This window comes from Callospermophilus lateralis, chromosome 3 (assembly GCF_048772815.1).
Source record: "Callospermophilus lateralis isolate mCalLat2 chromosome 3, mCalLat2.hap1, whole genome shotgun sequence".
Lineage (NCBI taxonomy): Eukaryota > Metazoa > Chordata > Mammalia > Rodentia > Sciuridae > Callospermophilus > Callospermophilus lateralis.
Window position 1 is genome coordinate 7,086,972 of NC_135307.1, and position 27,029 is coordinate 7,114,000.

At 55.4% G+C, this 27,029-nt stretch overlaps 1 protein-coding gene and 1 long non-coding RNA gene across 4 annotated transcripts; one reads left to right on the forward strand and one right to left on the reverse strand.

Moving 5' to 3' along the window:
- Positions 1-5,812: 5,812 nt before the first annotated feature.
- On the reverse strand, positions 5,813-8,407 carry LOC143395004 (uncharacterized). Its single transcript, XR_013090727.2, has 3 exons — positions 7,963-8,407; positions 7,286-7,425; positions 5,813-6,536 (listed from the first exon to the last, which is right to left on the reverse strand). It is a non-coding gene; the product is annotated as an uncharacterized LOC143395004 (long non-coding RNA).
- A 170-nt stretch (positions 8,408-8,577) lies between these two features.
- Slc25a29 (solute carrier family 25 member 29) lies at positions 8,578-23,518 on the forward strand. Of its 3 annotated transcripts, XM_077109114.1 has the most exons (5): positions 8,854-8,893; positions 15,873-15,916; positions 18,873-19,002; positions 20,801-20,884; positions 21,500-23,518. In XM_077109114.1, the coding sequence occupies exon 5, from the start codon at positions 21,536-21,538 to the stop codon at positions 22,247-22,249; it is 714 nt and encodes a 237-aa protein (XP_076965229.1). In that variant the 5' UTR covers positions 8,854-8,893; positions 15,873-15,916; positions 18,873-19,002; positions 20,801-20,884; positions 21,500-21,535; the 3' UTR covers positions 22,250-23,518. The 3 variants fall into 3 exon arrangements, with proteins under 3 accessions (XP_076705774.1, XP_076965229.1, XP_076705776.1); XM_076849659.2 differs by lacking the exon at positions 18,873-19,002 and having other exon boundaries at positions 8,578-8,893; XM_076849661.2 differs by lacking the exons at positions 8,854-8,893; positions 15,873-15,916; positions 18,873-19,002 and adding an exon at positions 19,118-19,570.
- The last annotated feature ends 3,511 nt before the right edge of the window (positions 23,519-27,029 follow it).

A 27,029-nucleotide genomic window follows, 5' to 3' on the forward strand; every position in this document is an offset into this window, starting at 1 on the left:
GCCTCATGTCTGTGACCGCTCAGGGCAAGTTCCAGACATGTCCCCATGGACAGTCAGCCAAGTGCTGAGGGCTGCATTAAACGCAGCTTAGGGCCTAGAAGGAAGGAGGTGAAGGTTGTGCTCTAGGTAGGCAGATAGAGCTGGGTCTCAGGTTCCACTGTGCATACTACACTCAAGAAGCCACTGCCGTGGACGAGGGAGTTCGAAGCAGGTCATATACTTAAAGGGTCAAGGACTACCTAGTCCCACATTTCCAGTGCAGTAAGGGCCACCCACCCCTGGCACTGGAGTGGCCCTGGATGCCTTTCTCCTCTGCCTCACAGAGTTACTTCACATTCAGATCCACTTGCCACCCTCAGTCTGCACTGCCCTGGCTGCAGTGGTGTCTCTGGACCCTGGCCCACTTGCCTACGCCCTCTGCTCCTGAAACCAGCATTACCTGCCATGTGCCACGTGTCTGTGACCCCCTCAGGGCCCTGGGACACAGCAGTACCTCGCACAGGCCCTGCCCTGGGAGGTCTGCTGTGTGGGAAGGGAGATAGAGCAGCAGATAAACAAGTAGAATCCAGAGCCTGCCAGGTTCCAGGGAGGGTCAGGCAAGGTTAGGGCAGCCCCAGCAGGTGACACTGGAGACAAGCAAGGCTTCTGGTCTCTGCGGCCAAGTTCCACCTGCCCTTTGCCTCTTGAACAAATTCACAAACTTTACCCCTGCTCCAAAACCATGGCACCTCCTCATTGAACCGCTGTGCGCCGCTCATCACTTCCTACCAGCTATGTGCTGTGGCAGGCTGGGCAGTCCTGGGTCTGGCTCCACAGCACCCAGCACAGGGCAACCTGGGAGGCTGAGGGGGTACACGTGGGGGAAAGTGGGTCGGTGGCTAGACGGACAGGTGGAGGGACGGTCAGACAGGTGAAAGAACAGAGGAGGGGAAGATGGACCGATGGACGGGTAAACAAACAGAGGAGTTAAAAGGAGGGGAGGAGAGAGGGAAGAGAAGCAATGGGGCAAAGTCTTAATGAAGGCCAGCTCTAGGTGGTGGGCAATGGACTGTTGTAGCCCATGATAAAAAGTAGCAAAAGGGCTGGACAGGTGTGTAGTGGCCCGTGACTGTAATCCCAGCTTCTAAGGATGCTGAGGCAGGAGGATCTCAATTTCGAGACCAGCCTTAGCAACTTAGCTAGACTCTGTCTTAAAACAAATAACAAGGGCTGGGGAAGCAGCTCAGTCAGTGGTGGAGCACATGCGTGGCATGCACAAGGCATGCACAATCTCCAGTACTGCAGTCAGAGGAGGCAGCCAGAGGCTACTTCCCCAGAGGAGCTGTGTGTTGGGGGGGGTCCCCTCAGCCTAGATTTGACTGGGGATTTGCCTCTCCCAGCTGTGTGACCTTGGATCAGATGCACAACCTCTGCAAGGTTTGATTTCCCAACAGACAAGGGACCTCAGATTGTACATGGTGGAGGCAGAGCCCAGGGGGTGCCTGAAGGAGCCTCCCCTCTGGGGAGCCAGGCCTGCTGGAGGCCTCCTCTATCAGTCCCAGAGCCCATTGTGTATAGCTGGCCCAGGCTGACTCCTAGGGGGTGACAACACCCCAACCATGCCTGGAGCTGCGGTGACAGCCCTGAAGGGAGGGCACAGCCCTACCAAGCAGGGCAATTTCTGGCTGAGGCCATGGGAAAGCTGGACAATTAAAAAATGCACTTTTACTTTTCATAGCAAAAGGAAAAACTACAAGTAAGAAGGAAAGTCCCCAGCCCGGGCCTGGTGTCCTGTCTTCCAGTGGCACTAGGGAAATGCCCATGTTCTTTTTTCAAATACTGCCTTGCAGTTTGCTTCCTTCCCTATCACCATGTCTCAGTGGCCCCGCCAGCTGAGTACTGGGGGACCCCCTTCTTGTGACCATCCACAGCACTGGAGATATGGGTGGCCAAGCAGATAGGGGTGGCCGGGGATCTGCGCCAGGCAGCCTGGGCTTAGCCCTCACCTGCTGCTCCTAGCTGCCTGATCTGGAAGAATCTCTTTACCATCCTAGGACTATTTCCTCATCTGTAAAATGGGAAAAAAAATTTTGGTACTGGGAATTGAATACTGAGGCACTTTACCACTAAGCATTCTCAGCATTTTTGTTTGTACCAGGGATTTTTTTGGTTCTGGGGATTGAACTCAGGGGCACTCAACCACTGAGCCACATCCCCAGCCCTATTTTGTATTTTATTTATTTATTTTTATTTATTAATAATTACTTTTTAGTTTTTGGTGGACACAACATCTGTATTTATTTTCATGTGGTACTGAGGATTAAACCCAGCACCCCGTGCATACCAGGCGAGCACACTACCACTTGAGCCACATCCCCAGCCTATTTTTTTTTTTTATTTAGAGACAGGGTCTCATTGAGTTGCTTAGGGCCTCACTAAGTTTCTGAGGCTGGCTTTGAACTCTCAATCCTCCTACCCCAGTCTCCCGAGCTGGAGCTGCTGGGATGACAGGTGTGTCACCACTTCTGGCTTTTTTTTTTTTTGGGGGGGGGTGTCTCACGAAGTTGCTTAGGGCCTTGCTAATTTGCTAAGGCTGGCCTCAGACTTGGGATCTCCTGCTTTGGCCTCCCGAGTCACTCCACCTGGCTAACATGGAAATTTTATCGTGTAGCGCCAGACAGTTGGAGAACCAAAGAGTAATGGCCATGCAGCCTCAGAGCTGTGCCAGCAGGCGTGCTATATGGCTGCAGTACTGACGCAGGATCTGCCACCAGGAATGGCCACAGCTTTCTGCAGCAGGGTCAGTTGGATGACTTCAAAGGTTCCTGGCAATGGTCACTTCATTGGGGAGACAGAAATGAGCCACATCCCAAGCCCTATTTTGTATTTATTTAGAGACAGTCTCATGAGTTGCTTAGTGCCTAAGTTGCTGAGGCTGCCTTTAAACTCACAATCCATCCTCCTGCCTCAGCCTCCAAGTAGCTGGGATTACAGGCGTGGCCATCAGACTGAGCCAAATAAGTTTAAATGCTCTTGCTACAAAAGCAAAAAGCTCTATAATTTGCTTTTACTATCTATGTGTATGTTATATACCTTAAATATACTCAATAAAATGCTTTTCTTAAAAACATCATACATTCATTGTCTGACAATGTCTGAGGGTCAGGTCCCTGGGGAAGCTCGGCTGGGTGGCTCTGTGTGGTCTCTGTGAGGCTGCAGTCACTGAAGGCTTGACTAGGGTAACTCACTCAGTGACCTGAAGCCACACCCTAATCCCCTGCACAGGGCTGGAGTAGCCTCGCAGCAGGCACCTGGCTTCCCCTAGAGCAGGCAGGGGGCACCCAGCTGGCCCTCAGGACTTCTCTGTGCGGCCCTCTGTGATCACTAGGGTGTCACCAGGCCCAGGTCCAGTGGGGGGAGGGGAAGACTCCACCTTGTGAAGTGGGAACACAGGAATCAAGCCGCCATAAAGAGCCAGGAAAGGCTGTGGCAGTCCCTGTGAGGGCCCAGAAGCCTGTCAGTCTGCAGCTGCCCCGGAGGCTTCGGGAAGGAGACCACTGAGCCCCTTCTGAGGGGGCAGGCCTTCCTGGCAGGCAGCAGGAGAGCGCCCCAGTGTGGCCTGACTGGCAGAGTGGCCTGGTGAGCCAAAGCCAGCTGGGACTGAGAAGGCTTGGGACACTGGAGTGGAGTGTGTGGACACACCCTGTAGTGCAGGTGGAGGCTGCTGGGCAGTGGCAGGTGAAGGAGGGCCAATGCCAGGGAGGCAGGACGTCCTGAACCAGGTGGGTAGGGAAGCAGCCCTGATAGGAACCCCAGGGCCACCCAACCGGCTGGTGAGCAGGCACTCAGCACTCAGTGACGCAGGGAAAGGGTCAGGGAAAGGGTCGAGGAGGAGCTGCCTGTGCCCTGCATAGGACAAGCCAAATGTGGGTGCCCCCTGCTGTGACACAGAAGCTGGAAGTCAGGCACTTAGGAGACCAAGGACAGGTCAGAGCCCCACGCAGGAAGGGGGTGGCACAGGAGACTGGCTGCAGGAGAGAAGACTTCCTCCCTGTCCACCACCCCAGGAGGACGTCGCTGGGCCTGGCCTTTTATTTTTTGGTACCAGGGGTTGAACTGGGACCCTCAACAACTGAGCCACACCCCAGCCCTATTTGTATTTATTTAGAGTCTCACTGAGTGGCTTAACGCCTGGCAGGGTGCAGCTGGGGAAGGCGGCACAGGCCACAGACTGGAACCTGAAATCCAATCCAGGATTCTGGAACATTCAGAGTTGCTAGGTTGCAGGACGTTGAGGGCACTTCTCCGGAGCCTTTTCTCTGCCAGTCTCAGGGGCTGCCTGTCTCCAGCTGCAGGGCATGCCTGCTGTGACCAAGCCTGGCCCTGATGGGCTCTGTGCCTGGCACACAGTGTCTCCCTGCCAGCTGCCCCTCCCTCTCCCTCCTTCCCAGGATGCCAACTCCACTTGCCCTACCAAGCACCAACCTAGGCCAGGTAGGAGCACAGTGCCCTCCTGTGGCCCCTGCCCTCAGAGGCCTGTTGGCCTGGGACAGCCTGAGCTTCCAACATTTGCCACTGTGTCTGTAGGATCCTCAGAAAGCATGAAGGTGGGACCAGATGGGTAGCAAGTATCCTGTCCACAAATAAGTGGCTGAGCTCCTCCAGTCCAGCCCACACCCTGACCGGTTGGCCTACAGACCCCTGAAGCTCTATTTTTATTTGAGAAGCATTTGGCACATCTATTCATATCAATTCCCATCTTGAGTTTCTGGCCAGGTGGAGTGGCACAAGCCTGGGGGCTGAGGCAGGACTGCAAGTTCGAAGCCAGTCTCAGCAAAGTGGACAGACCCTGTCTCAAAGAATAAAAAGGCCTGGGGATGTAGCTCAGTGCTAAAGCACCTGAGTTCAGTCCCCACACCATCAGTCAAAACATGGAGTTTCTGGTCATCTCCCTCTGGCCTCCTAGAGCCAAGTGGAGTTCTGAAAGGCACTGGAGCATGCCAGGGGCCTGCAGCTCACCTAAGAGGAAACTGACAGAAATGCTATTATCCCACAGGCTGGTGGCAACTTTGGAGCTAAGGGGAGGAAAAAAAAAAAAAAAAAACACCTTGTACTTTAGCTGGTTTATCAAATAAACTCCTATCTTCATTTCCCACAAAGCCAGAACCATCTTGCCATGGAAGCACAGAACCAGGGCAGGGTACTGCTGGGCCCCAGAATCCTCCCAGACCACGTCCCACACAATCTAAAGCAAAGACATGCAGGAAGGGACTGAGCTGAGATCTTTTGGAGACACTGAACCTGAGTGCTAAAGCCCCTATGGAAAATGTTGGCTTAAATGCAGATTCATCCTACCTGCTCCTGGGGGCTGCCTCCTTAGTTTTGGGGTGGGGCCTGGGATTGTGCCTCTTAGCTGTTTCCCTAAAACATGACCCAGCTCTGTAGGGACCAAGGGGTAGCTGATTCCACAGCAGAAGTCAAATGAGGACAGATGCCCATCGTCAAAGCCACAGGACAAGCCTCCCCCAGGTGTCCTGCTCAGTACCCTCCCCACCATGGTGGAACACAGTTCAGCAGGGGGGCACTCTGTTCCTGATGTTTTTAATTCTTAAAATACCATCTTAGAAAAACTGGAACCATCCCTTGTGTTTCTCTCACAAGCCACATGTCCCTGGAGAAGGGTCAGCTGTCAAGCCTGCAGAGGCTCTCTTCCTAATGCCATCACGTTGGAGGGTAGGATTTCAACACATGAACATGAAGATCACAGCAGAGGGTTAGCCAAGCCCCTTCTTCTTTTTTTTTTTTTTAATATTTATTTATTTAGTTAGTTAGTTTTCGGCGGACACAACATCTTTGTTTGTATGTGGTGCTGAGGATCGAACCTGGGCCGCACGCATGCCAGGCGAGCGCGCTACCACTTGAGCCACATCCCCAGCCCCTAGCCAAGCCCCTTTTGAGGGGACAAAGGAAGTTCTGGAGATAGATCTATGCAAGGTTGAGGGATGGGGAATGAGCTTCCCAGGAGGGGGTACGGGAACAGCCAGTACAAAGGCCCTGAGGTGGGAGTGCAAACCTGAGTGGAGCAATTAGGGAATGAAAGACAAGCCGTGAGGCTGTAGCCAGGTCACCCTGGGCTTCAGAGGCTCATGGCACTGAGATGGGAGCCAACTGACAGCCCCACTTCTCATTTAATTCAATAGATTCCAGAGCTGGGAGAGCAGAGGACTTGCTTTTCCTTTCTGCCTGCTGATGGCTGTTTCCCCACTGTCTTGTGTAAGAAATGATAAAATAAATTACCAAATAAAAATCCACCCTTATCAGTGACCTGACTCATCCCCTGAGACAGTTCCGCTTCCAGCCTCCCTCTGGTCCTGGGAGTGAAAGGCAGGCTCTGTACGGCAGCGCATGTCCATCCGGTTACTCGGTGTTGCCTTCTGCTTGCTCTCTGTCTCTCTCCAACCACACGGAGGCCAAGGAGGTCAAGGATTGCTGTCTGTTGTGTCCCCAGCACCAGGCACAGCCACGCCAGGATGAAGAATTCTCGGGCAACAGGGACTCTTTAGGGAGGTGATTCACAAAGTCCATCTCAGTACCTACCCCCAGTCCCCCACCCAGTGCCCACCAAGAAGCCCTGGGGCACCTGAGGTAAGCAGATCAGATCCTGGTCCCACCTTAAGTGCCTCCCATCCCCACCTCTCCCCTGCTGACTGGCCCTAGGCAGAATGCTGTTCCCCACCACCAGCCCACCGCCACACTGTCCTGCTGACCTGGCCGGGCCACAGCTAGAGGCCTGCAGGCCTCACCTGGATCCTTGCAGGGGGCTCCCACGAGGCCTCCCTGCAGGGTTTCTGAGCTCAGCCATGGTTTGTCTACTGTATACCAGGCTGCTGTTTGGCCCCTTCCCAAGACCCCAGGGAGGCAGAGCTCAGTGCTACCACCCCAGGCACAGTACCCACTTAAAGGCACACATGTTCTCTTAAAAAATAAAGCAAAACAGACTGTCCTTGTCTTATCAGTTTTTATGTAATATTTTCTCCTGACTCAGTGTCTTGTTGTGCTCCGACCTTTCACAGTCCCCCCATCGCATCCCATGAGCCACGTGGCTGGGTCGAAGGCTGGTGATATTCAAACCTAGGCCTCCAGACCCCTAGTTCAGGGCCCACCAGCCATCACGAGCACTGGACTAGGAGTCAGCAGCCCTGGGGTTTGGGTCTCTGCTTAATGATGGTTAAATTTAGATCCTAAGGATAAACTGAAACACACAGGAGCAGTGGAATCCCCTGGCTTCTGTATCACCAAGTTTCACCAGTGACAGACGCTGGCATCCTCCCCAGGTAAGGTCCCTCCACGGACACGCATTCACTGCTATCAGAGGCTGTCCTGCAGAACCTGGCAACTCAGGACGAAAAGGGCGGCGAAACGTGGCACAGGGTCTTGCCGGAGGCCCTAAAGGAGGAAGTTGGCCCCACAGTGAAGAAGTCTCAGGCCTGGCTGGATCCAGTAGGACAGTCTAAACCGCCCTGAGGCCCTGGGGAAGGGCAGGGAGAAGTTGCCAACAGGACGCTGCAAGGACCAAGGGGCCCCGCCCACTGCGAACGTCAGGAGACTGGTGGGCCACGCCCGCTCAGCGCTCCCCACCACCCTACCCGACAGCTACCCGCGACGACCACCGGCTCGAACTCCGGGGCATCCGCACACTCCCTGCCCTCAGCCCCGCTCTCTGCTCCGAGGCCCACGGGTCCAGCTCGGGGTCCCCTCCCCCGAGTCGCCCGGGCCCGACGTGCGCACCTCTGCACGGTGGCTGGAGTCCCCGCCACCCGGCCCGCAGGGCCCGGAAGTTCTCAGCGGGTCCCGGCACCTCCCTCGCAGCCTGGCGCTGCTCCGGCGAGCCCTCCCTCGGCCGGCCGGAAGGTGAGGGCCCCGGGGCTTGGCGGAGCCCCTCACCCCTCTGCCCGCCTGTTTTGAAGTTGGGTCTCCTCTCACCCAGCACAGCGCGCGGCGCGCTCAGACCCTCTCATTCCCGCGTGTTCTCCGGAGACCGGAAGCCCCAGAGGCCACCTCCAGGTGGGCGCGCAGGCAGGACAGGCGAGAGCGCTACGAGGGCGCCCTTTCGCCGCCCAAGGAGTTTCTCGACTAGTTGCTCGGGCCTGCAGGCCTCGGAAGGTCCCGGCGTTACATGTCCGTTTTCACCGCAGTGTCCCTTTAAACAGGCGAGGACGCTGAGGTCCCGCGGCAGACTCGGAAACGAACCCAGGCCGAAGTTTCCCGGGCCCTGCCCCCTGCATAGCTGGCCCGCGTGGCACACTAGCTGAGGTCCTTGCATCCCGCTGGCCGCCGGCTCCCAGAAGGTTATCGGCCCCGGCAGTCGCCACAGCGCTCACCGCGCGTCCTCCCTCCGAGCGGCGCGGGCGGGCGCGTGAAGCACACTCTTTGTCTGCGGCACTACGGCGTCCCACCCCCACGCCCGCCACGTTTCCCCCCGCCCCGCCCACCAGCCGCGCCCAGCCAATGGGGATCGGCGGCAGCGCGCGGCGCCCGGGGTGTTGCCCGCACCTCACGTGCCCATTGGCTGCGCTGTGCGCCCCGCGGAGCGGGCGGGCCGAGGTCCGAGGTGAGCGGCAGCCGGTGGCAGACGGGTGCACGGCGGTGAGGGCTAGCCAGCGGGCAGGCGGTGAGGGCTAGCCAGCGGGCCAGCGGCAGCGCAGCGCGGGAGCCGCATTTGGAGCTGCCCCTCCGCCCGGATCCCGGACGCCCGGCGCCGAGCAGGAGACCAGGCCGAGCCCAGTACAGCACGCAGGGACCCTCGACGGCGGCCGGCCGGGTGAGGGGTCCGGGAAGGAGGAGGAAGAAGAGAAAGCACGGCCTCGCCGGTACCCGGCCATGGCGCTCGACTTCCTGGCTGGATGCGCTGGGGGTAAGGAGGCGTCGGGCTCAGGGGCCCGAGCGAGGCGTCGGGGATGCGGGCCAGCCCAGCTGTGAGCCCTCGGACCGGCGCCTGCCTCCGGCTGAGGTCTCCAGCCGGGAACGCGAAATAACAATGCCCTCTGCGGTCTCGTGGGTGTTAGTCGACTTGGGGCCCCGAGGGCGCCTGGCGCGCGGCGCGCGGGGACAGGCGTCTTTTCAGTCCGTGGAAGCATGCTGTGGAGGTCTGGGGCTCTGGAGGATGCGCCGCGGCCCCCTGCACCCTCCCTGTAGGTCCCTGGAGCATCCCCCAGCTCTATCCCGCGCCCCCTCGGTGCAGGGTCCTTTCCCAGGCGGTCCGGTTGGGAGCGGACCCGACCCGGTTTCCCGCAGCTGTCCGGGCGGGGCCCTCCTTAGTGGACTCGCCTGAACGCGGGCGCCGAGCGAGGCCGGAGCGAGGTCTGCAGTGCAAGCCCTGGGTGCACGCTTTGGCTCGCCTACCCCTACCTACGCGGTTCCGTGAGCGAGAGGCGGCGGCCAACGCGGTGGGCTTGACACGCCGCGCGAGCAAGCTGGTGCGGGCACCCTCAGTGACGCGGGGGTGGGCGCTAGGGTTCCTTCCCCAGCCTGCGACCGGACCCTCCGACCGTGGGCGTTGGGCACTGCACTTACCTGTCTGGCCTTTTAGTTTCTCTGCTTTCTCCTTAAAGGTCAGTTTATTCAACAGGTATTAGCAGAGAGCCTGGTTTAGCCCTCAGGAGGTGGCGGGCCCAGCGTGTCAGGCAGAGTATCTGGCTGGTTATCTCACGGCCTGCCCAGTCCATTTGCATCTGAAGGCGGCTGCTTTTCTCCTCAATCACCTGCCCTTGTTCCCCGCTGCTCATCTGCTTGCATTTGACTATAATACAGCCCTCTGCTACCAGCCAGCAGAGAGCCCCCTAGGAAGAGGAGCAGCTGTTGGGCAGTGCCTTGGGCATTTAGCTCAGGGAGCTTCCTCCTGGGCAGAGGAGGCTAGTTGGACAGGTGCATGTCCAGGGCAGTGATGTGTGCCGAAGGGGTTGAAGAACTTCCCAGTCTGTTTCCAATTAGACTTCTGGAAGCTGCTGGAGGAAGAAGCAGCCCAGAGTTTCCTGCAATTTGGTGGGAGATTTCTTCCAAGTCCTGGGTGTGGGTAGAAGGGTAGGGGAAGTGGCCTCTAAGGATCCTGCTTCCAGATACCCAACCCTGTCCCAACAGCTCCCAAGACCCTCCTCTGCACCCTCTACCCACTTTCAACAGATGCTGCGAAGTGGAAGGGGGCAGGGATACACTTCTGCTGGCCAGGACCCACTCCCTTCTCCTGGGGAGGGTGGATTCTTTCCCTACAGGGGTGGGGTTCCTTCTGTAGTTGCAGTCCTTCAATGGAGGTGTCCTGGGAGTCCCTAAGTTTGGGAAAAGAACACTCCTAAGGCCAAGCCTGCTTAGAGACCCTAGCCAACCTGACACATGTGTTGGGTCATCCCTTGGACTCTTGCTCAGGCAGGTACCCTGCCTGGAATGCACTTCTGCCCATTCTCACTGAACCTGCCAGGGGGAGGTTGTGTACTTGTGCTCTGCCTCAGGGCACCAGCAGATCCTGTCCTAGGGTTGGGGGCAAGGTTAGGGTGCAGCACCCTGGCTGTGGTGTAGGCCACCCCTCAGGCCCTGGTCTGCAGTGCAAGCCCTGGGTGCATTGTGCTCACTTACATGGCAACCGTGCAGGCATAGGCCTGAACTTTTCAGTTGACCGAGGATGGAAGTTGGTAGAGAACCTCTCTCTTGGTCTCATCCAGCAGAGGAGAAATCTAGGCCCAGAAAGGTGGAGAGACTAGTGAAAATCACAGTGCTTCTCCAGAGGTGCTAGGCCACTGGGGGATGACCCACTGGAAAGTGACCCGTCCTCAGGCTTGCCTTTTAGGCTTCTGGCACCCTAGGCTGCATAGGAACAGGGATCAGGCAGCACAAACACCTTGGGATCTGGTCCCCAAGGTCCCTGGCTGGTCCTTTCTAGTTTGAGTCCCTCCCATCATGGAGGTCAAGAGTAGGAGATGACAGTGCTTCCCTCTGTTGGTCCTGATGCACATACTCATGAAGGAGGATGGTGTGTCCCCTTCAACAGGCCCACTTGAGATGAATGTGTGAACTGATTGGCCTAGGGATGGGCCAGGGGAGGCGGAGTAGGCACTTTGATTGGCAGGTTCCTAGGGCCCTGCATAGTGCAAGGGTGAGACTGTCTCCCTCCCCCAGAGAGAGGATCTGCCCCAGATGGGCAGTAGGGATGGGGCATGGGCAGGAGGAGGCACTCAATTACACGAGGAGCACTGATCTGTCATTCTGATGCCTCATCCCACCACCAGGTGCCCGAGGAACAGGGGTCTCTCTCCTCCCCTGGAGGAACATGGAGTGGGGGTTGTTCCCGAGAGACAGCTTTTTTTTTTTTTTGCTGTTGGGGGGATACATGGGATTAAACCCAGGGGTGCCTCAACACTGAACTACATTCTCAGCCACCCCACCGTTTTTTGGATTTTTTTATTTTAAACTTTTTTAAAAATATATTTTTTAGTTGTTGATGGACCTTTATTTCATTCATTTACTTATATATGGTGCTGAGAATGGAACCCATTGCCTCTCACATCTGCTGGGCAGGTGCTCTACCAGTGAGCCACAATCCCAGCCCTTCTTTTAAACTTTTGAGACAGGGTTTCTCTAAGTTGCTTGGGGGGCCTCACTGAGTTGCTGAGGCTGGCTTTGAACTTGTAATCCTCCTGCCTCAGCCTCCAAGATGCTGGGATTATAGGTGTGGACCACCCCCACCCCCAGCTAAGCCAGCTTTTCATAAAGGGCAGTGGGCCAAGGCTTTGGAATTGGGAGACTGGGTTCACTTTTTCTGGGGGGCTGTAAGTCTGGGGTCAGAGGCATGACCAGCTACCCACAGGAAAGGAACCCCACTGCTGGGTCCAGCTAGAGGGACAGGAAGGTCAAGTGGCACCTACAGGAGACTAGGTTTCCAGGTACAGCCCATGCGAACAGCTTCTAGTACTAGGATTTATAAATTCCGAAAATTCACAGCAGGGGCTGGGATTGTAGCTCAGTGATAGAGAACTTGCTTAGCATGTGTGCAGACCTGGGATAGATCAGCATCCAAAAAATAAATAAGGAAATACAGTGAAAAAGCAATCCCCCCAAAACAGAGATTCAGAGCATGAAGTGAAAAAGAGAGTGGCTCTAGCTGGGGTGGGGCCCTCACCGTCATCTCAACTATTTGGGAGGCAGAGGCAGAAGGATTGCAAGTTCAAGGCCAGCCTGGGCAACTTAGCAGGATCCTGTCTTAAAATAAAAAGTGAAAGAAAAAAAAAAAAAAGCAGGGGGCTGGGGATGTGGCCCAGCGCTAGAGCCTTTGCCTAACCTGGATGAGGGCCTGGATTCCATCCTCAGTACTGGGGGCGGAGGGGGGGCAGATCTCACAGAAGAAAAAAGGATACCCGAAGGACCAGAAACAGTTGAAAGTCAGGAGGGAAGAGTTTGGTGGAATGTTGGGGGCTCCAGAAGGAGGAAAGGAGCAGGTCTGGAAATGATGGACATGATAGATAAATAATAGTAGAGATTTTCCCTGCGTGGGGAAAATCTGTAGTGAAAGGGTGGGTGGAGTTCCAGACAGGTTGTTAAAGGAGACTCGGCCTTGGCATCCCCTGCTGACATTCCCCTAATATGCAGAGAAGATTGCAGAGGTGGGCTCAGTGGTAGAGTACTTGGCTAGCACGTGAAGCCTTGGGTTTGATTCTCAGCACCACAAATAAATAAATAAAATAAAAGTCCATTGATAACTAAAAAAAACATTTTAAAAAGTGATTGCAGAGGTAAATAGTTTGTGACAAAGAAACATACTGGCAACAGATTTCTCACCTACAGCACTGAAGGCCTGAAGGTGGAGGGAACCCTTACTGCCTGCACCCAGAAGTCTTCACCAGAGCATAGTGCAAAGAAATGTATCTTGCAAATGAGCAAGAATTCAGAGGGGCTGGAGCTGGAGCTCAGTGGTAGAGCACTTGCCTAGCCTGGCAAGGACCCGGTTCCATCCCCAGGGCCACAAAGAAGAGTTCAGAGGGCATTTGCCCTGTGTATTTTATCTGAGAGAAGTAACCAAGAAAGGCTCCAGCAGAATGGCAGGTGATTGGAGCAGAAACCAAAACAGGAGGAGAGAGAATGCAGGGAACTGTGAGGCTCCCTGGTTTACAGGCTCACATCAGTGGAAGGTGGCAGGGTGGAGCTGAAAGGGGCACAGAGAGCCTTGGGGTGATGGGTGCTTGCCTTGTTCTCTGTAATGATTAAAGTGTTAGACATAAAAATAAACCCTCTGTTGGACTTAGAAATTAAAAAAGGAAGAGGATAAACAGGACAGGACTAGAGATGTAGCTCTGTGGTAGTGCAAGTATACTAGTTCAGCCGTTCGAGGCTCTGGGTGCCATCCCTAGTCACGCAGAACATTAAAAATAGCACAGGGGCTAGAGCTGGAGCTCAGTGGTAGAGCGCTTGCCTAGCACATGGGTTTGATCCTCAGCACCACATAAAAGTAAAAAGGTATTGTGTCCATCTACTATAAAAAAAATTAAAGGGCTGGGGATGTGGCTCAAGTGGTAGCACACTTGCCTGGCATGCGCATGGCGCTGGTTTCAATCCTCAGCACCACATAAAATTAAAATAAAGATGTGTCCACTGAAAACTAAAAAATAATAAAAATTTTCTCTCTCTCTCTCTCCTAAAAAAAAAATTTAAAAAACCAGAAGAATAAATAGTAATTTCCCAAACCTGCAAAAATGGTTCAGAAAAGGAAAAGAAGTTAAATAAACCATTTGCATAAAATAAGATGGCATAATGTGGATCTTTCCGTTGTTTTGATGAAATCGGAGATGGCTTCAGATTGGGTTGGGAAGTGGTCCAGTTACAGGTTGTTTATAAGAAACATCTAAAACAGTAGCAAGAAGAGGTTCAGAGTTAAAAGCTGGACAAAACTCTACCAGGCCAAATAGGAAGCAGGCCTGGCAGGGTAGTACCAGAAGCACCCTGAGGACCACAGCATGGAACGGGAGAAGAGGACATCATGTCAAGATAAAGCACAGTTTGAGAAGTAGATATATAGTGGCTCCATTAACCTTCGGGCATCAGCTGGCAAAATGGCCGGCTCTCCTGCTGGGCATGGTGGTGCACACCCATAATTCCAGCAGCTCAGGAGGCTGAGGCAGGAGGATTGCAAGTTCAAAGCCAGTCTCAGCAACTTAGCAAGGCTTTAAACAACTCAGTGAGACCCTGTCTCTAAAATACAAAATAGGGCTGGGTAAGTGGTTAAGAGCCTCTGGCTCCAATGCCCTGTACCAAAAAAAAACAATATATGGCCAGCTCTCTGGAGACAGCAGTGGGGAGGAGGCCCCAGGGCCAGAGGGTCCAGGTGTGAATTCTGGTTCATCACTCACTCTCTCTGTGCCAGGAACATTCTCTATGCCTCAGATTTTTCATCTATAAAATGGCTTAATTGTCCTTTATCAGAAATGGGAGTGGAAAAATTAGAATATGAACATATTAAGAAGCGTAACTAGGAGATCGAATGTTACTGTTTGTTACTTAGCAAATGTTAGCCCCTTTTTTGGCAGTACTGAACCCAGGGGTGCTCTACCACTGAGCTATATCCTCAGCCCTTTTTATTTATTATTTTGAAACAGGGTCTCACTAAGTTGCAGTCTTCCTGCCTTCTGCCTGAGTTGCTGGGATTACAGGCATGTGACATCATGCTGGGCCAGTGTCAACTCTCTTATTTATTTATTTAAAGATGTTTGTTTATTTTTTTAAAAATTTTTTAATTGTTGATATAGATCCTTTTATTATTTATTTATTTATATGGGTGCTGAGGATTGAACCCAGTGCCTCACACATGCTAGGCAAGCGCTCTGCCACTGAGCCACAGCTCCAGCCCCTGTTTATTTTTTTAATTGTAGTTGCACACAATAACTTTATTTATATGTGGTGCCGAGGATCGAACCCAGGGCCTCACAAGTGCTAGGCGAGCGCTCTACCGCTGAGCCACAACCCCAGCCCCACAAATGGAGAATCTTAACAGGTTTACACACAAGGTTCTAGGGAAGTGTGAGAGTTGGCATCAGTTGTTTGACCTTGACGAGCCTCAGTTTCTCCTGTGAAATGGGGTAACCAGGCTGTTGCGTTAGTCATGTTGAGATTCAGGAGTGATGTTGAGATTTGGACTGGAGCAGTGTTTCTGAGCCGTGTTGGAGGGGTGAACTCTATCCTTATAGCGGGGCCGAATTTTTGGCAGGCCCTGAACTAATATGTAACCAAACATGACCACAAAGTCACAAGATGCCTCCCTAGGCTTGAGGTGGCTCCCACTCAGGGAAAGAGTAGAGGTGTCAGTTACACCTACTTCACTGCAGACAGTTCTGGGGCCTGTCCCCCTGTTTGATCATTTAATCTCTGTGATGGCCCTCAGGGAGACAGATGCTCATCACCTGCTCAGGTGAGGAGAATGAGGCCCAGACACTGAGTCCTTGGTGGATGTTCCTGCTAAGTAGCAGAGGGAAAGTTCAAGTCTGGGTCATAGGCTGACCCCAAATTCCAGCATCCCTGGAGTGAGCTGCCCAAGCCAGAGGTGTATAGGGCAGTGGACATCCTAGAAACACCGTGGGTAGCCGCAGGGCAGCTCTGGTCCGCTGCCCAGACCCCTCAACCGCAGTGTGGGGCAAGGAAAGGGACTCTAGCCTCCAGCTGGAAGATGCAGGTTTGGCCTTGGGAACCCCACCCCACACACGCCACCAGACAGGATGGCAGGAGCTCACAGGGTGTGCCTGGAGCCCCACGGGCACACAGTGTCCTCTTCCTCCCAGCAGCTACTGCCCAGTTCTCCTTGCCAGATCCCCATCCCCAAGGTTCTAGGGCATTTGCTCACAAGTACACGTTTCTTCTTCCAGGTGTGGCAGGCGTGCTTGTGGGACACCCATTTGACACCGTCAAGGTGAGTCTCTGTCACTCTTGGTTCTCAGGCCCTCATGGAGGCACAGATGTTGGAAAGAAGCTGCAGCATTACAACCTCAGGAACGAATCTGAGGGCATCCCAGGGGCTTTAGAAGAAGATAGCAGGCAAGTTCTCCAGATACCTGGGAGGGCAGCTGCTTCCCACCCACCTAGCCGACTTCCTTCTGGGCTCTTCTTCCATTTCTCAGCTGGGGCTGAACCACAAGTTGAGTTGAGTTCATGTCCAAGTTCATTCTTGGGCTTGGCCAGCTGAGATTGCTGAAGGGCAGGTTTCTTCTCACTCAGAATAAATTCAGATATTTTCCTGAAAGAAAAGTTGAAGGAGGTGCGGTGGAGCCAGCCTATGATCCTAATGACCTGGGAGGCTGAGGCAGGAGGATCATGAGTTCCAGGACAGCCTTGGCAACTTCGAAAGACCCTATCCCCCCATCCCCCCAAAAAAGAAGTCGGTTTGTAGCTCAGTGACAGAGTGCTTCTAGAACATGCACGTGGCCCTGGGTTCAGTCCCCAGTACTGCAAAAGAAGAGTCGAGGGAGAACATGTAGAAATACTGAGAAGTCAAACCTGTCAGCTTTCCAGTGAACATGATCTTCACAGAGCAGTAATGTTCATACTTGAGAAACTGAATCAGAACTAAGGGACTATTTCCTGCGCTGGTGTTCACCTGTGCAGTGTCTGTGGCCAAAAACCCATGTGCGGCTTGCTCTGGGAATGTGCCTGGGGCAGGCACTCCCTTGAGCTGGGCCCCATGCCTGGATCAACTGGAGTTCCGGTTCTCAGACACCAGGACAGAAACCAAGCAAACCCATGTCCTCCCGGAACTTCACCAGTTTTTGCCCTGCGGGTGGGGATTTGTGTTCTCATGCCCTGCCGTCTTCCCAGGGGCCCAGGCAGGCTGCAGCGGCCTGTTCGCACCTTCTACACTTGCTGCAAACACTGAACTCGATCTTTCCCAATGAGAAGGCAGAGTTGGAGGCAAGACACGTCATCTGAGCTGAGATGGGTGGACTTCCTGGTTCCATTTTTTCAGTGAACCAGGTGTTTGTTGGCAAAGGAAATAACTTGTTAATTTCAGGCTGGCATTTCTTCCAGTGCCGGCAGGAGAGCCTGACTTTATGTACTGGCTTTGACCTTAAAAAGTTCTGTCCCTGGTCCAGGCCTCCCCTGCCAGCCCATTTGCCCCCTGACCTTGGGGTAGTCAATTCCCCGAGACCCAGATGTTCCCCTATGCAAAATGAGGGGTTGGATGAGATCATTAGGGGCCAGACTCATGCTGCCCAGTGCTTGTCAGGATGGTTTGTGTGGGATTAAATGCAAGCTCTGAAAAGCCCAGACCTCCACCTGTTGTAGGCAAATCTGGGGAGAAGGCTAGAGGGCCAGGCTTTCTTGGTAAGCAGGGGCCCCGAGTCTCCTGCATGGGCCTGCTGTGAGTGAGGCCACTGCCATGCCCACGCTCTACTGGCCAGCCCTGGCCAGCCCGTGCCACGGAGCTGCCCATAGGCTAGAGCAGCCCAGGACAGCCTGGCAGTGTCCATGTTACACTGTGTTTGTATCTTACGGTCATGTGTCTCCAGTGCCTCTTGCTGTGTCCAGCCAACCAGTACCTTGGCCTCTCCTCAGCCTGTGTCACAGAGGCCAGGCCTGGAAGCGCTGACTCGGCTGGGCCTGGCCAGAGAATCTGCAGGCTCCCACTCATCCCAGGTGGTCCCTGTCAGGCTTGGGAGCCTCCTAGGTATTCTGAGTTGCTGAGCCCAGGGAGACCCTGTACCTCTCACACGCAGGAGCCTCTGTACTGTCATCACCCCTCCCTGGAACAGAGGATGGCCAATGAGAAAATCATTTGCACCTTTTTTTCTTTTTCTTTTTGCCACTGTGGCCCATGGCATCACATTTGGGCCAAACTACCTTTAAAAGCTGAGCTTTTTATTATGTTGGGGAGCCAGCCTGTCCTCAGGGATCATCCTGTGCCCTCTAGTCCCACCATGACCACTTGCTGCTGTGCTAGGCCTATCCAGGGTCCGCATCTTTGGCTCCCTGTAGCGGGCTTTTGCAGCTTTCCAGTGTGGAAGTTAAGCACTCTCATTAAAAGAAAATTGGGAAACCAGCCAGGCTGGTTTTACGCACACTGTCCTCAGGGCCTGGCCCTGAGGGCATGTGATATTTTTAAAATGTGTTTTAATCATCAGGTGCGTACACTCAGTTTAGCTTTCTATTACAAAAGTAACATACTCTACAAAAACAACTTTAACCCTAACCTTACATCAGCTACAGAGAGCGCTCATCCTGCACTGCCCTCCCCACTGCCCCGTGGCTGCTCTGAAAAGCAGCAGTGGTGCAGCCCCTCGGCAGTCCCCGGCAGTCCCTTCGCAGCGGGCTCCTGCTCACTGCTGCTCCGGGTGCCTTTTTAACTGGCCTGAGTGGCCACCACCCAGCAATAGCACATGGCCAGTCCCTGGAGGCCCCTGGACCTCTGCTTCTATATCCGTCACCTACAGGATCCACTACTCTAACTCCTGATGTCACAGGCCCCTTTCACATAGCTGGAGCCTTGCTTGGGAACACGTGAGGGAGACTACTGAGCTCCCTGTTGGCCCACACTGTTGCATCACTGGGATATTCACACTTTATTCCTCCAGGTTCCTGGGCCCAGGTTCAGTTATTCTCTGCCACACCCAGAACCACAGCCAGTCCTCAGGCATGACCCTTCCCACACAGTTTCGTGCAAAGGTAGTTTTCTGCCCTACTGCATCGGACATGACAGTAAGCAGAGACACTGTCCCCAAAGTAGTGATGGCCACCCCAGGGCAGGGGAGGGGTGGTGGGAGGCTGGCTGAGGGGCTCCACACCTGGATGTGATGTTGACATTTTGTGTTCTTTAATGCCTTTGCTGTCTGAGCTAGGGGCCATCTGAAAGTAGCAAAGTAACTTTGTTGCAGATGAGTGGAAGCTTCACCCGGAGCGCTAGTGAGTACAGACCAGGCGGTCCTCCTCGTCGCCCACCCAGGCCTGTGCCTGCACCCCACCCCCAGAGTTCCCCAGGCCTGGCAGGGGCAGGAAGGGCATGAGGCAAGTTGGGCCCAGCACAGGTCCTGGGCTGGGGGCTCGGGTGGGGCTGGTGGAGAAAAATCAGCCCCCTCTGAATCGGGGGCTCTTGTGGGGGGCGGTCTCCCAGGCCTGGGGGAGCTGGGAGCCTCTTGGACTTGTGTGCAAATGCCCACTTTCCCAGGGTGGGTCTGCCACTTCCTTCAATCCTCAGAGGAGCTCCTGTCACCCCAAGACGTGAAGAGCCTCAGCTCTAGGTGTTCTAGGACTTGGGCCAGATTTCACTCCCAGACAGTGAGGGCTTCTTCCAGACCCAGGTCAACACCAAGAGCTGGGTTGACCTAAGCTTGACATCCCAGCTGCTGGGCCTGGGCACTCAATGGTGCCTGTGTCCTGCAGATACTTAAAGACAGCCCAGATGTCAGTGAGGCTGATCCAAGGAAGGGACAGTGCTGCTTCACATCAGTTCTGCTGAGAGCCCGCAGTGCCAGTGTCGAGGGCTTCAGGAGAAGCAGAGGTGCCCTGGAGACCCACAACACTTAAGGGAAAGACACTCGCCTCGCAGGGCCCCAGCCGAGCTGCAGTGCCTGGTGTTAGTATGGGTTAGAATTCAAGGAGGGGTTTTGCTTTTTGCTCTGAAAATTGCTCCCCTCCCCACCAAGTCCTGGCAGAGAGCTGGGCACCAGGGTGGGAAGGGTGCTGGGGCGAGTCGGCGCCAGGAGCACGCCATTGCCAGCTGCTCCGGCCACTGGGGGCCTGTGTGCAGAGATGGTACAGTTTTTCCTAACAGGACTCTCTGTGGTGCACTGACCAGTGGGGAGACCCACCTGTTGTGGTGGAGAGCTGGAAAGGCTTCCGAGGAAGCCTGGCTTTCCCTGGGAGGGTGCTCCCCTGCTGCACCCCTGACCTGCCCTCACCCTCCCCAGCACTGCTTGCGTCCTTGGAGAGGACAGCCGTGGCCATGCTCAGAACATTGCTGAGCCTCCGTCTTTCCGTCTTGGAATTGGGACCCCTGGCAGTGCCCAGGGATAATGGGTGTGACGCACCTGTTCCCCAAGCCCTTATCCTTATCACCTGATAAGGACTATTTCCGAGTCAGATCTAGGGAACCCACTCCTGAGAGTATGATGTGACCTAGTTTTCCCAGCCCCGTGTTGCAGATTCTAAGTTCAGGAAACGCCCCTCCCCCTCTGCCTGGTAGAGCCTGTGAATGAGCAGAGATAAGCTCTTGACAAAGACTGCTTTGACGGGAGGAGGCAGGCCCCAGAATTGCTGCCATGGGTCCCCAAGGAGGCTCTCAACTGTTTTCCTGTCACTACTATTAACTTGTGACCACAGTTCTCACAAGGGGCTACTGACAGGACCCAAGCAATAGCGCAGCCCGTGCCCATTGCCCTGAGGCCCGCCAGGGAGGAGAGCCAGCTACTGGTCATGAGGTTGGGAACTCCTTTGGCCTTGCCATGGTTTGGGATGACAGGTGTCACCTGGACAATAGGTTGGTCCCAGGAGACAGTTCATGTCCCACTCTAGCATACTGTGCAATAGTGGCAAAAACAAGGGACTTGTCTCAGTTGGAGGTCTTGGGGACCTCCTGTCCCACCTACAGCTAGCTGTCCCTGTAGCGGTATCCTCCCTTGAAGAGACGTGAACACCTGGCTCTGCCCTGCCTTAGAATCCCCAAAGCCACAGAAGGCTACTAGTTCCTGCGCCCTGTGTTGGGGCACCTTGGGAGGCCTCCCTGGGCAATTGTGAGCACTGAGCCAGGGGACTGGGTGCTCTGGTCCCCTGCTTGCCTTCCTCTTACCGGACTCTGTCCTTTCAGGTACGACTCCAGGTGCAGAGTGTGGAGAAGCCCCAGTACCGAGGGACCCTACACTGTTTCCAGACCATCATCAAGCAAGAGAGTGTGAGTGGCCAGGGCAGTTGTAATGTAGGGTTGAGAAGCCACCACCCCAGACCAGAGTGCTAGAAAACAACACCAGGGTGACTAAGGGGCATGAAGACTTTGGAAATATAAAATCATGTTATGTTGAGGACTTTGCTTCAAATAAATTTCTGCTTGTAGCCGGGTGTGGTGATGCACACCTGTAGTCCCAGTCATGTTCAGCTACCCTGGAGGCTGAGGCAGGATCCGTTGAGACCAGCCTGGGCAACATAGTGGTACCCTGTCTCAAGAAAAGGAAAAAAACACTACAGTGGTCATGTGGTCCCAGCAGCTCTGGCGCCTGGGGCAGGGTCATCTCAAGTTCAAAGCAACTTAGCCCTGTCTCAAAATAAAAAGGGTTGGGGATGTGGCTCAGTGGTTGAGTGTCAATCCCCAGTACCCACAAAAAAAAAAAAAAAAGAAAAAAAAGAAAACAGTAACAATAACAATGATTCTGCTGGTCCTCATGAATCTGGGGTGGGCTAGACTGCCACCGGCTGTGTGGAGAGTCTGCGGAGGTAGGCTGGGCAGCCCGTGGTCCTCAGGCAGGCACAACAGCACTGCCTGCCCTGATGGCATGTATATCTGTCTCCACAGGTGCTGGGCCTTTACAAGGGCCTGGGCTCGCCGCTCATGGGGCTTACCTTCATCAACGCGCTCGTGTTCGGGGTGCAAGGCAATACTCTCCGGGCCCTGGGCCAGGACTCGCCGCTGAACCAGTTCCTGGCTGGCGCGGCAGCGGGCGCCATCCAGTGCGTCATCTGCTGCCCCATGGAGCTGGCTAAGACTCGGCTGCAGCTGCAGGACGCCGGTCCAGCCCGTACCTACAAGGGCTCGCTGGACTGCCTGGCGCAGATCTACCAGCGCGAGGGCGTGCGCGGCGTCAACCGGGGCATGGCATCCACGCTGCTGCGGGAGACGCCCAGCTTCGGCGTGTACTTCCTCACCTACGACGTGCTCACGCGCATGCTAGGCTGCGAGCCCGGCGATCGCCTGCTCGTGCCCAAGCTGCTGCTGGCCGGCGGAACGTCGGGCATCATGTCCTGGCTGTCCACCTACCCGGTGGACGTAGTCAAGTCGCGGCTGCAGGCTGATGGGCTGCGGGGCGCCCCGCGCTACAGCGGGATCCTCGACTGCGTGCGCCAGAGCTACCAGGCCGAGGGCTGGCGCGTCTTCACGCGAGGGCTGGCCTCCACGCTGCTGCGCGCCTTCCCTGTCAACGCCGCCACCTTCGCCACTGTCACCGTGGTTCTCAGCTACGCCAGAGGAGAGGAGGCCCGGCCTGAGGGCGAGGCCGCGCCAGCTGCCCCCGCAGGGCCCGCCCTGGCCCAGCCCTCCAGCCTGTGATGCCCCTCTCGCCCTCGGGCCAGGCCATTCCACAGAAACCCCACAGACATCAGGCTGCCCCTTGCAATGTAAGGTTGAAAAGCCATCACCCCAGACCAGAGTGCCAGAAAACAGCGTTGTCAGGGTGACTAAGGGGCATAAAGACTAAGGGCCGGTCTCAAGCCTGGGCCAGCACTCCATCAGACCCGGGTTCAGTTCCCTCATCAGCTTGACCTGAACCGTGAATCACTCCTCCGGCCTTGGTCTTCTCAGCTGAGATGGGACCCTCTTGTCCACATGTGTCAGCCAGGAAGGTCAGAGATGGTGCCCGAGCCGTCTAGCACCAGGACTGCCCGAGTTGGTGTCTGGACCTGGAACTTACTCCAAAACCCCACCAACACTCCAGCCCTGCTCCCAGATCTGCTCTTCTGCTCTTTGCCCTGCAGGTTACCTGCGGGATCTCTGATTGACAGGCTGCCCAGGGAAGATTTGAGCTTCTCTGTATTGGGACAGGTGGTGGCTTGGAGCTCTTGGCATAGCACAACCAGGTGCTCTACCATTGTGCCAGCCTTTCCATATGACAGCTCAGAGTACCCTAGCAGCTGCCCTTCCTACTGTAGGGTGACCTGGGGCCTTGGCAGGAAGTCTGTTGGAGTCTCCTTGTCAGCAGAAGAAGCGGTTGGGGAAAGAGACAGGCAGTGGGAAGTCTCAACAGTTAAATTGGTACAGCAGCTCGGCATGTGGCACACAACTTTAATCCCAGTGCCTCAGGAAGCTGAGGCAGGAGGATCTCAAGTTTGAGCCCACCCTCAGCAATTTAGTAAGGCCCTGTCTCAAAATAAACAAACAAAAAATGATGTAGCTGTAACCAGGAGAAGTCCTTTCACTGAGACCTCAGGCTTTCTGTCTGCAAATGGGGGCAGAGGTCAGTTGATATCTGGGTTTATGGGTCACTACCACCATCCAGGATTCCCTAGAGTATGTAGAGGCTTGGCCAGAGAGTGGCATGGAATCCCTTCCAGAGGCTGGGCAGCTTGGCTCGTGGACTGAAAGTTCCATGTCTCTGCTCCCAGCAAATGGTACCCGCCAGCCAGTCTCCTCAGTGCCTGGTGTCCCTGTGAGGGACAGAAGGGCTTGTTAGTGGGCACAGGCAAGGCCTGTGCGGGTCCATTCACTCTGAGGAATGTTAACTCCCCAAAGGAGGCAGACTGCTCTGTGGGGACCCCAGCTCAGTACAGCCTCGTGTTATTGCATAGAAACCAAGGGAATAAAGTGCTGATGGTTTTGTAAGCGAGGGACTTTTGTGGACTATGGGAGGGGCTTTGTCCTCTGGATCTCCCTGTGGGTGGGGCTCAGTGGTCTGGGTGCCTCCCACTCCTGAGAGCAGCCCTGGCAACATGACCTGGGGCAGGTTAAGGCTTCACATGAGCACCTGTTTCCTCCCCTGCAAAGTGTGAAGCTCGAGTTAAAGCCACTGCTGCAAGGCAGTCTCAGTAGCAAGTGCCCTGGGATATTTTCCTGGTGAAGGGAGGCCTGTGGTGGGGACACTGCCAGCAGGGAAGGGCAGGGGCGTGCCAAGAAGAGGGATGTCTCAGTGGAACCATTGCTCACATTAACCCTGGCAACTAGTGCATGGTGGGACCTAGCCCAGCCCAAGTGCTTGGAGGGCTTCCTGGAAGGTCGGCTAAAGTTAGCCTCTGCTTGCTGTGACCCAGCCAGCCCTGGAGGCCCTTCCTTCCAAGGCTGAACCAACAAGCTGAGCCCCCAACACCATAGGGGAGGGCCCAGCTCTCTGTGCCCTAAAGACACCTCAGTGCCCAGCACCAGCCTGTGGAGCTTGCCCAGTGTTTGGGGCTTCAGTGTCCAGATGAAAATCTCCCCACCTCTCGTGAAGCATGTCCCTGACCAGCCAGTGAGGGGAACTTCCAGTTGGTGCCTTGGGCTTCTGAGAAAGCTGCTTGTGGTCCTTGTGCCTGCAGCCCATCCTGTGACCCGTGACTCCTGACCCTGCTCTCTTCCTACTCAAGTGGGGACAGGGTACCTGGGGGTGTGGAAGGCCAGCCAGGGCCCTATGTTAAATGCACTGTCCTGGGTTTCTCCATCGCACATGTCACAGGCAGTGGTACACAGCTGTGTGGCATCCAACAGCATGGCAGATTTCACCCAGAGAAGTGACAGGACCTGATTTGTGCTTTGAAGACCCCATGGGAAATCGAGAAACAAGTGGGCCATGGGGACAAAGGAGCAGGTGGGTGTGGACAGAGGCCCTTAAGAAAGGGCATTGCTGGGCAGCTGTCTCTGGGACCAGGGGTTGGGGTGGGGCTTAGAGCCTGAAGGGGCAGAGAGCAGGGGACAGGCCATGAGGAACTCAGTCCCCGCCCAGGTTCAGGCAAAGAGGTCACCCCCCACCCCATGGCGGTTTGGGGGGAACTCGGAGTCTGAAGCCTGGACGGTGCCTGTCTCTCCAGGGCTGGGGGCCAGGCCCTGCTCCCGCACCACTCTAGCCTGGCACACGCTGACCTCTCTGCCTTTTTCCTCTGATCCCTTTGGCCTTCAGAATGAAGGAGCAGAATCCCTGCGTGAAGCCCACGCTGGCCTGGCCTTCAGTGAGTCATTTCTCATGATATGAGGGAAACTGTGACCCCTCATCCCACATAAGCCATGCCCTCCCGGCTTTGCCTGTACTGGGGGGTGCTGGTGACGAGACAGCATCTGGGCCGTGACAGCAGGCCTTCGCCTTTCAGCAGCCTCCAGGGCTGGTGCCCACATCCTGCATGGCAGCAGGGTCAACAGCGGAGGAGAGGCCCCATCCCAGCTCACACCACCAGCTGGTACTGGGGCCAGAACTGTGACCCTTCAGGCCACAGCCCTCATGTCCCGTGCTCTCCTTCATGCTGTGGCGGGAGATTCGAGCAGCCAGGCCCTATGACTGCAAGTGACAGACTTGACTGGAGTGCCAGTTCAGGCACCAGAGGAAGGGAACTTGGGAGGCCCTGGTCATAGCCAGGACCCAGGCCACATGCTGCCTGGTCCACTTCCTCGCTCTCACCTCAAGCCTCCAGCACCCAGGTACCCACCAGAGGCTCACCAGGGAGGGCAATGGCTGTGGGTCCACCTCTAGCTCCACTTCCCACATCCATCGGGCTAAGCTCTGTGGCCAGCAGGGTCCCTCAGAGTGGGTGCTGGCCCTGCCCTGCCCTGCCAGGCCACTGACACCACTCAGGCTGTAGCAGTGGAGTTTGGATGGACACACACAGGAGTTCTGATCTGTGCACAGGGGTGACGGGGACATTTCTGTGGTAGAGAGACAGGATGGGAAGTGGACACAGGGAACATGATGATCTCTGGTGCTGAGAGTTCTGTTTGCTTCCTTTTGTTACTGAATGAATAGAAGGATGAGGGGAGAGGCTGCTGAATAAAGGGCCAGGCAGTAGAGTGGGGCATGAGAAGGCAGGAGTGACAACTAAAATCAGGACACGCTCGGGGGGCGTGAAGGGGGCTGGCTAAGATCACAGGCCTTCACTGCACCTGGAGGGGCCAGGGTGGCCCTCAGAGTGGATGTCGGTATGTACCCAGCATTATGGCAGCAAGGAGGGACGGACCCCTCCACCTCCCTGTACTATGAAGGTGTCCCAGTCCATTCTTCATTACTGTCACACACCTGCCAGGCATGGTGGTGTGCATCTGTAATCCCAGTCACTCGGAAGACTGAGGCAGGAGGATTGCAAGTTTGAGACCAGCCTGGGCAACTTAGTGAGACCCTGTCTCAAAATAAAAAATAAAAAGGGCAGCCAGGCATGATGGAACACGCTTGTAATCCCAGCGGTTTGGAAGGCTAAAACAGGAGGATCGCAAGTTCAAAGCCAGCCTCAGCAAAAGGTGAGGAGCTTGCTTTTAACTCAGTGAGACTCCATCTCTAAATAAAATACAAAACAGGGCTGGGGATGTGGCTCAGTGGTCGAGTGCCCCTGGGTTCAATCCCTGGTACCAAAATAAAAAATGCTGAGGATGTAGCTGCATGGTAGATGCCCATGGGTTCAATCCCTACTAGCACAAAAATAAAACAGTAGCTGTGGCTGGTACATGACAGAATAAGGGGGTTTCTTTAGCTCACAGGTTTAGAGTTTGAAAGTCACTCAGGTGGCCCCATCTGTTTGGCCTCTGGTGAGGGCCCCCTTGGTTTGGTGGCAACATGGTTAAGAGAGAAGGGAAGAGGCCTCCTACAGAAGAGGCCAAGTGTGTGGGTAGCCTTGCTTTGTAACAGCCCACTCAGGAAAGCTAACAGGGGCCACCAGCTACACCAATCCCCCCCCACACACAGGGCAGCATTCCCAAACTAGCCCACCCCTTCCAGCTCCCACCATCTCCCACACACTACCCTGGGGACCAATCCCATGTTCCCTTGGGTCATACTCAAGCCACAGCAGAGGGAGCAGGAAAAAGCACATGGACGCACCCAAGGCCCTGGCCCCCTTCTTCCTGAGAACCCTTCCTCCAGGGCCCCTCCCAACATCAGGTCTTCACTTCCCTGGGGACCACAGGGCCCCAAGTCCAGGCCTTTCCAGTGGGGCTCTCCTGCAATGCATCCCTCCCCTAGTTGGGCATCACAGATGGTGATCCACCCACTAGGCCACCTGGGCCCAGAATGCCTGCCCCATCCTGGGGGCTCCCCACATGCCCTCATCATTTGCACCTGCCTCTGGCCTCTCCCTGCATCGCCCCAGCCCTGCACCCAAGTGGCACACAGTGCCCACCCGCGACCGAGGGCAGAGGCTTGGCAGAGAAGCCTCTCCAGGTCCAG

Excerpts from the sequence above, each read along its gene's own strand:
- Slc25a29 (XM_076849659.2), top strand. The coding sequence starts at position 8,860 with ATGGCGCTCGACTTCCTGGCTGGATGCGCTGGGG. Across the intron at positions 8,894-15,872 it reads CCTGGCTGGATGCGCTGGGG|GTGTGGCAGGCGTGCTTGTG; the intron begins GTAAGGAGGCGT and ends TTCTTCTTCCAG. Across the intron at positions 20,885-21,499 it reads CCATCATCAAGCAAGAGAGT|GTGCTGGGCCTTTACAAGGG; the intron begins GTGAGTGGCCAG and ends CTGTCTCCACAG.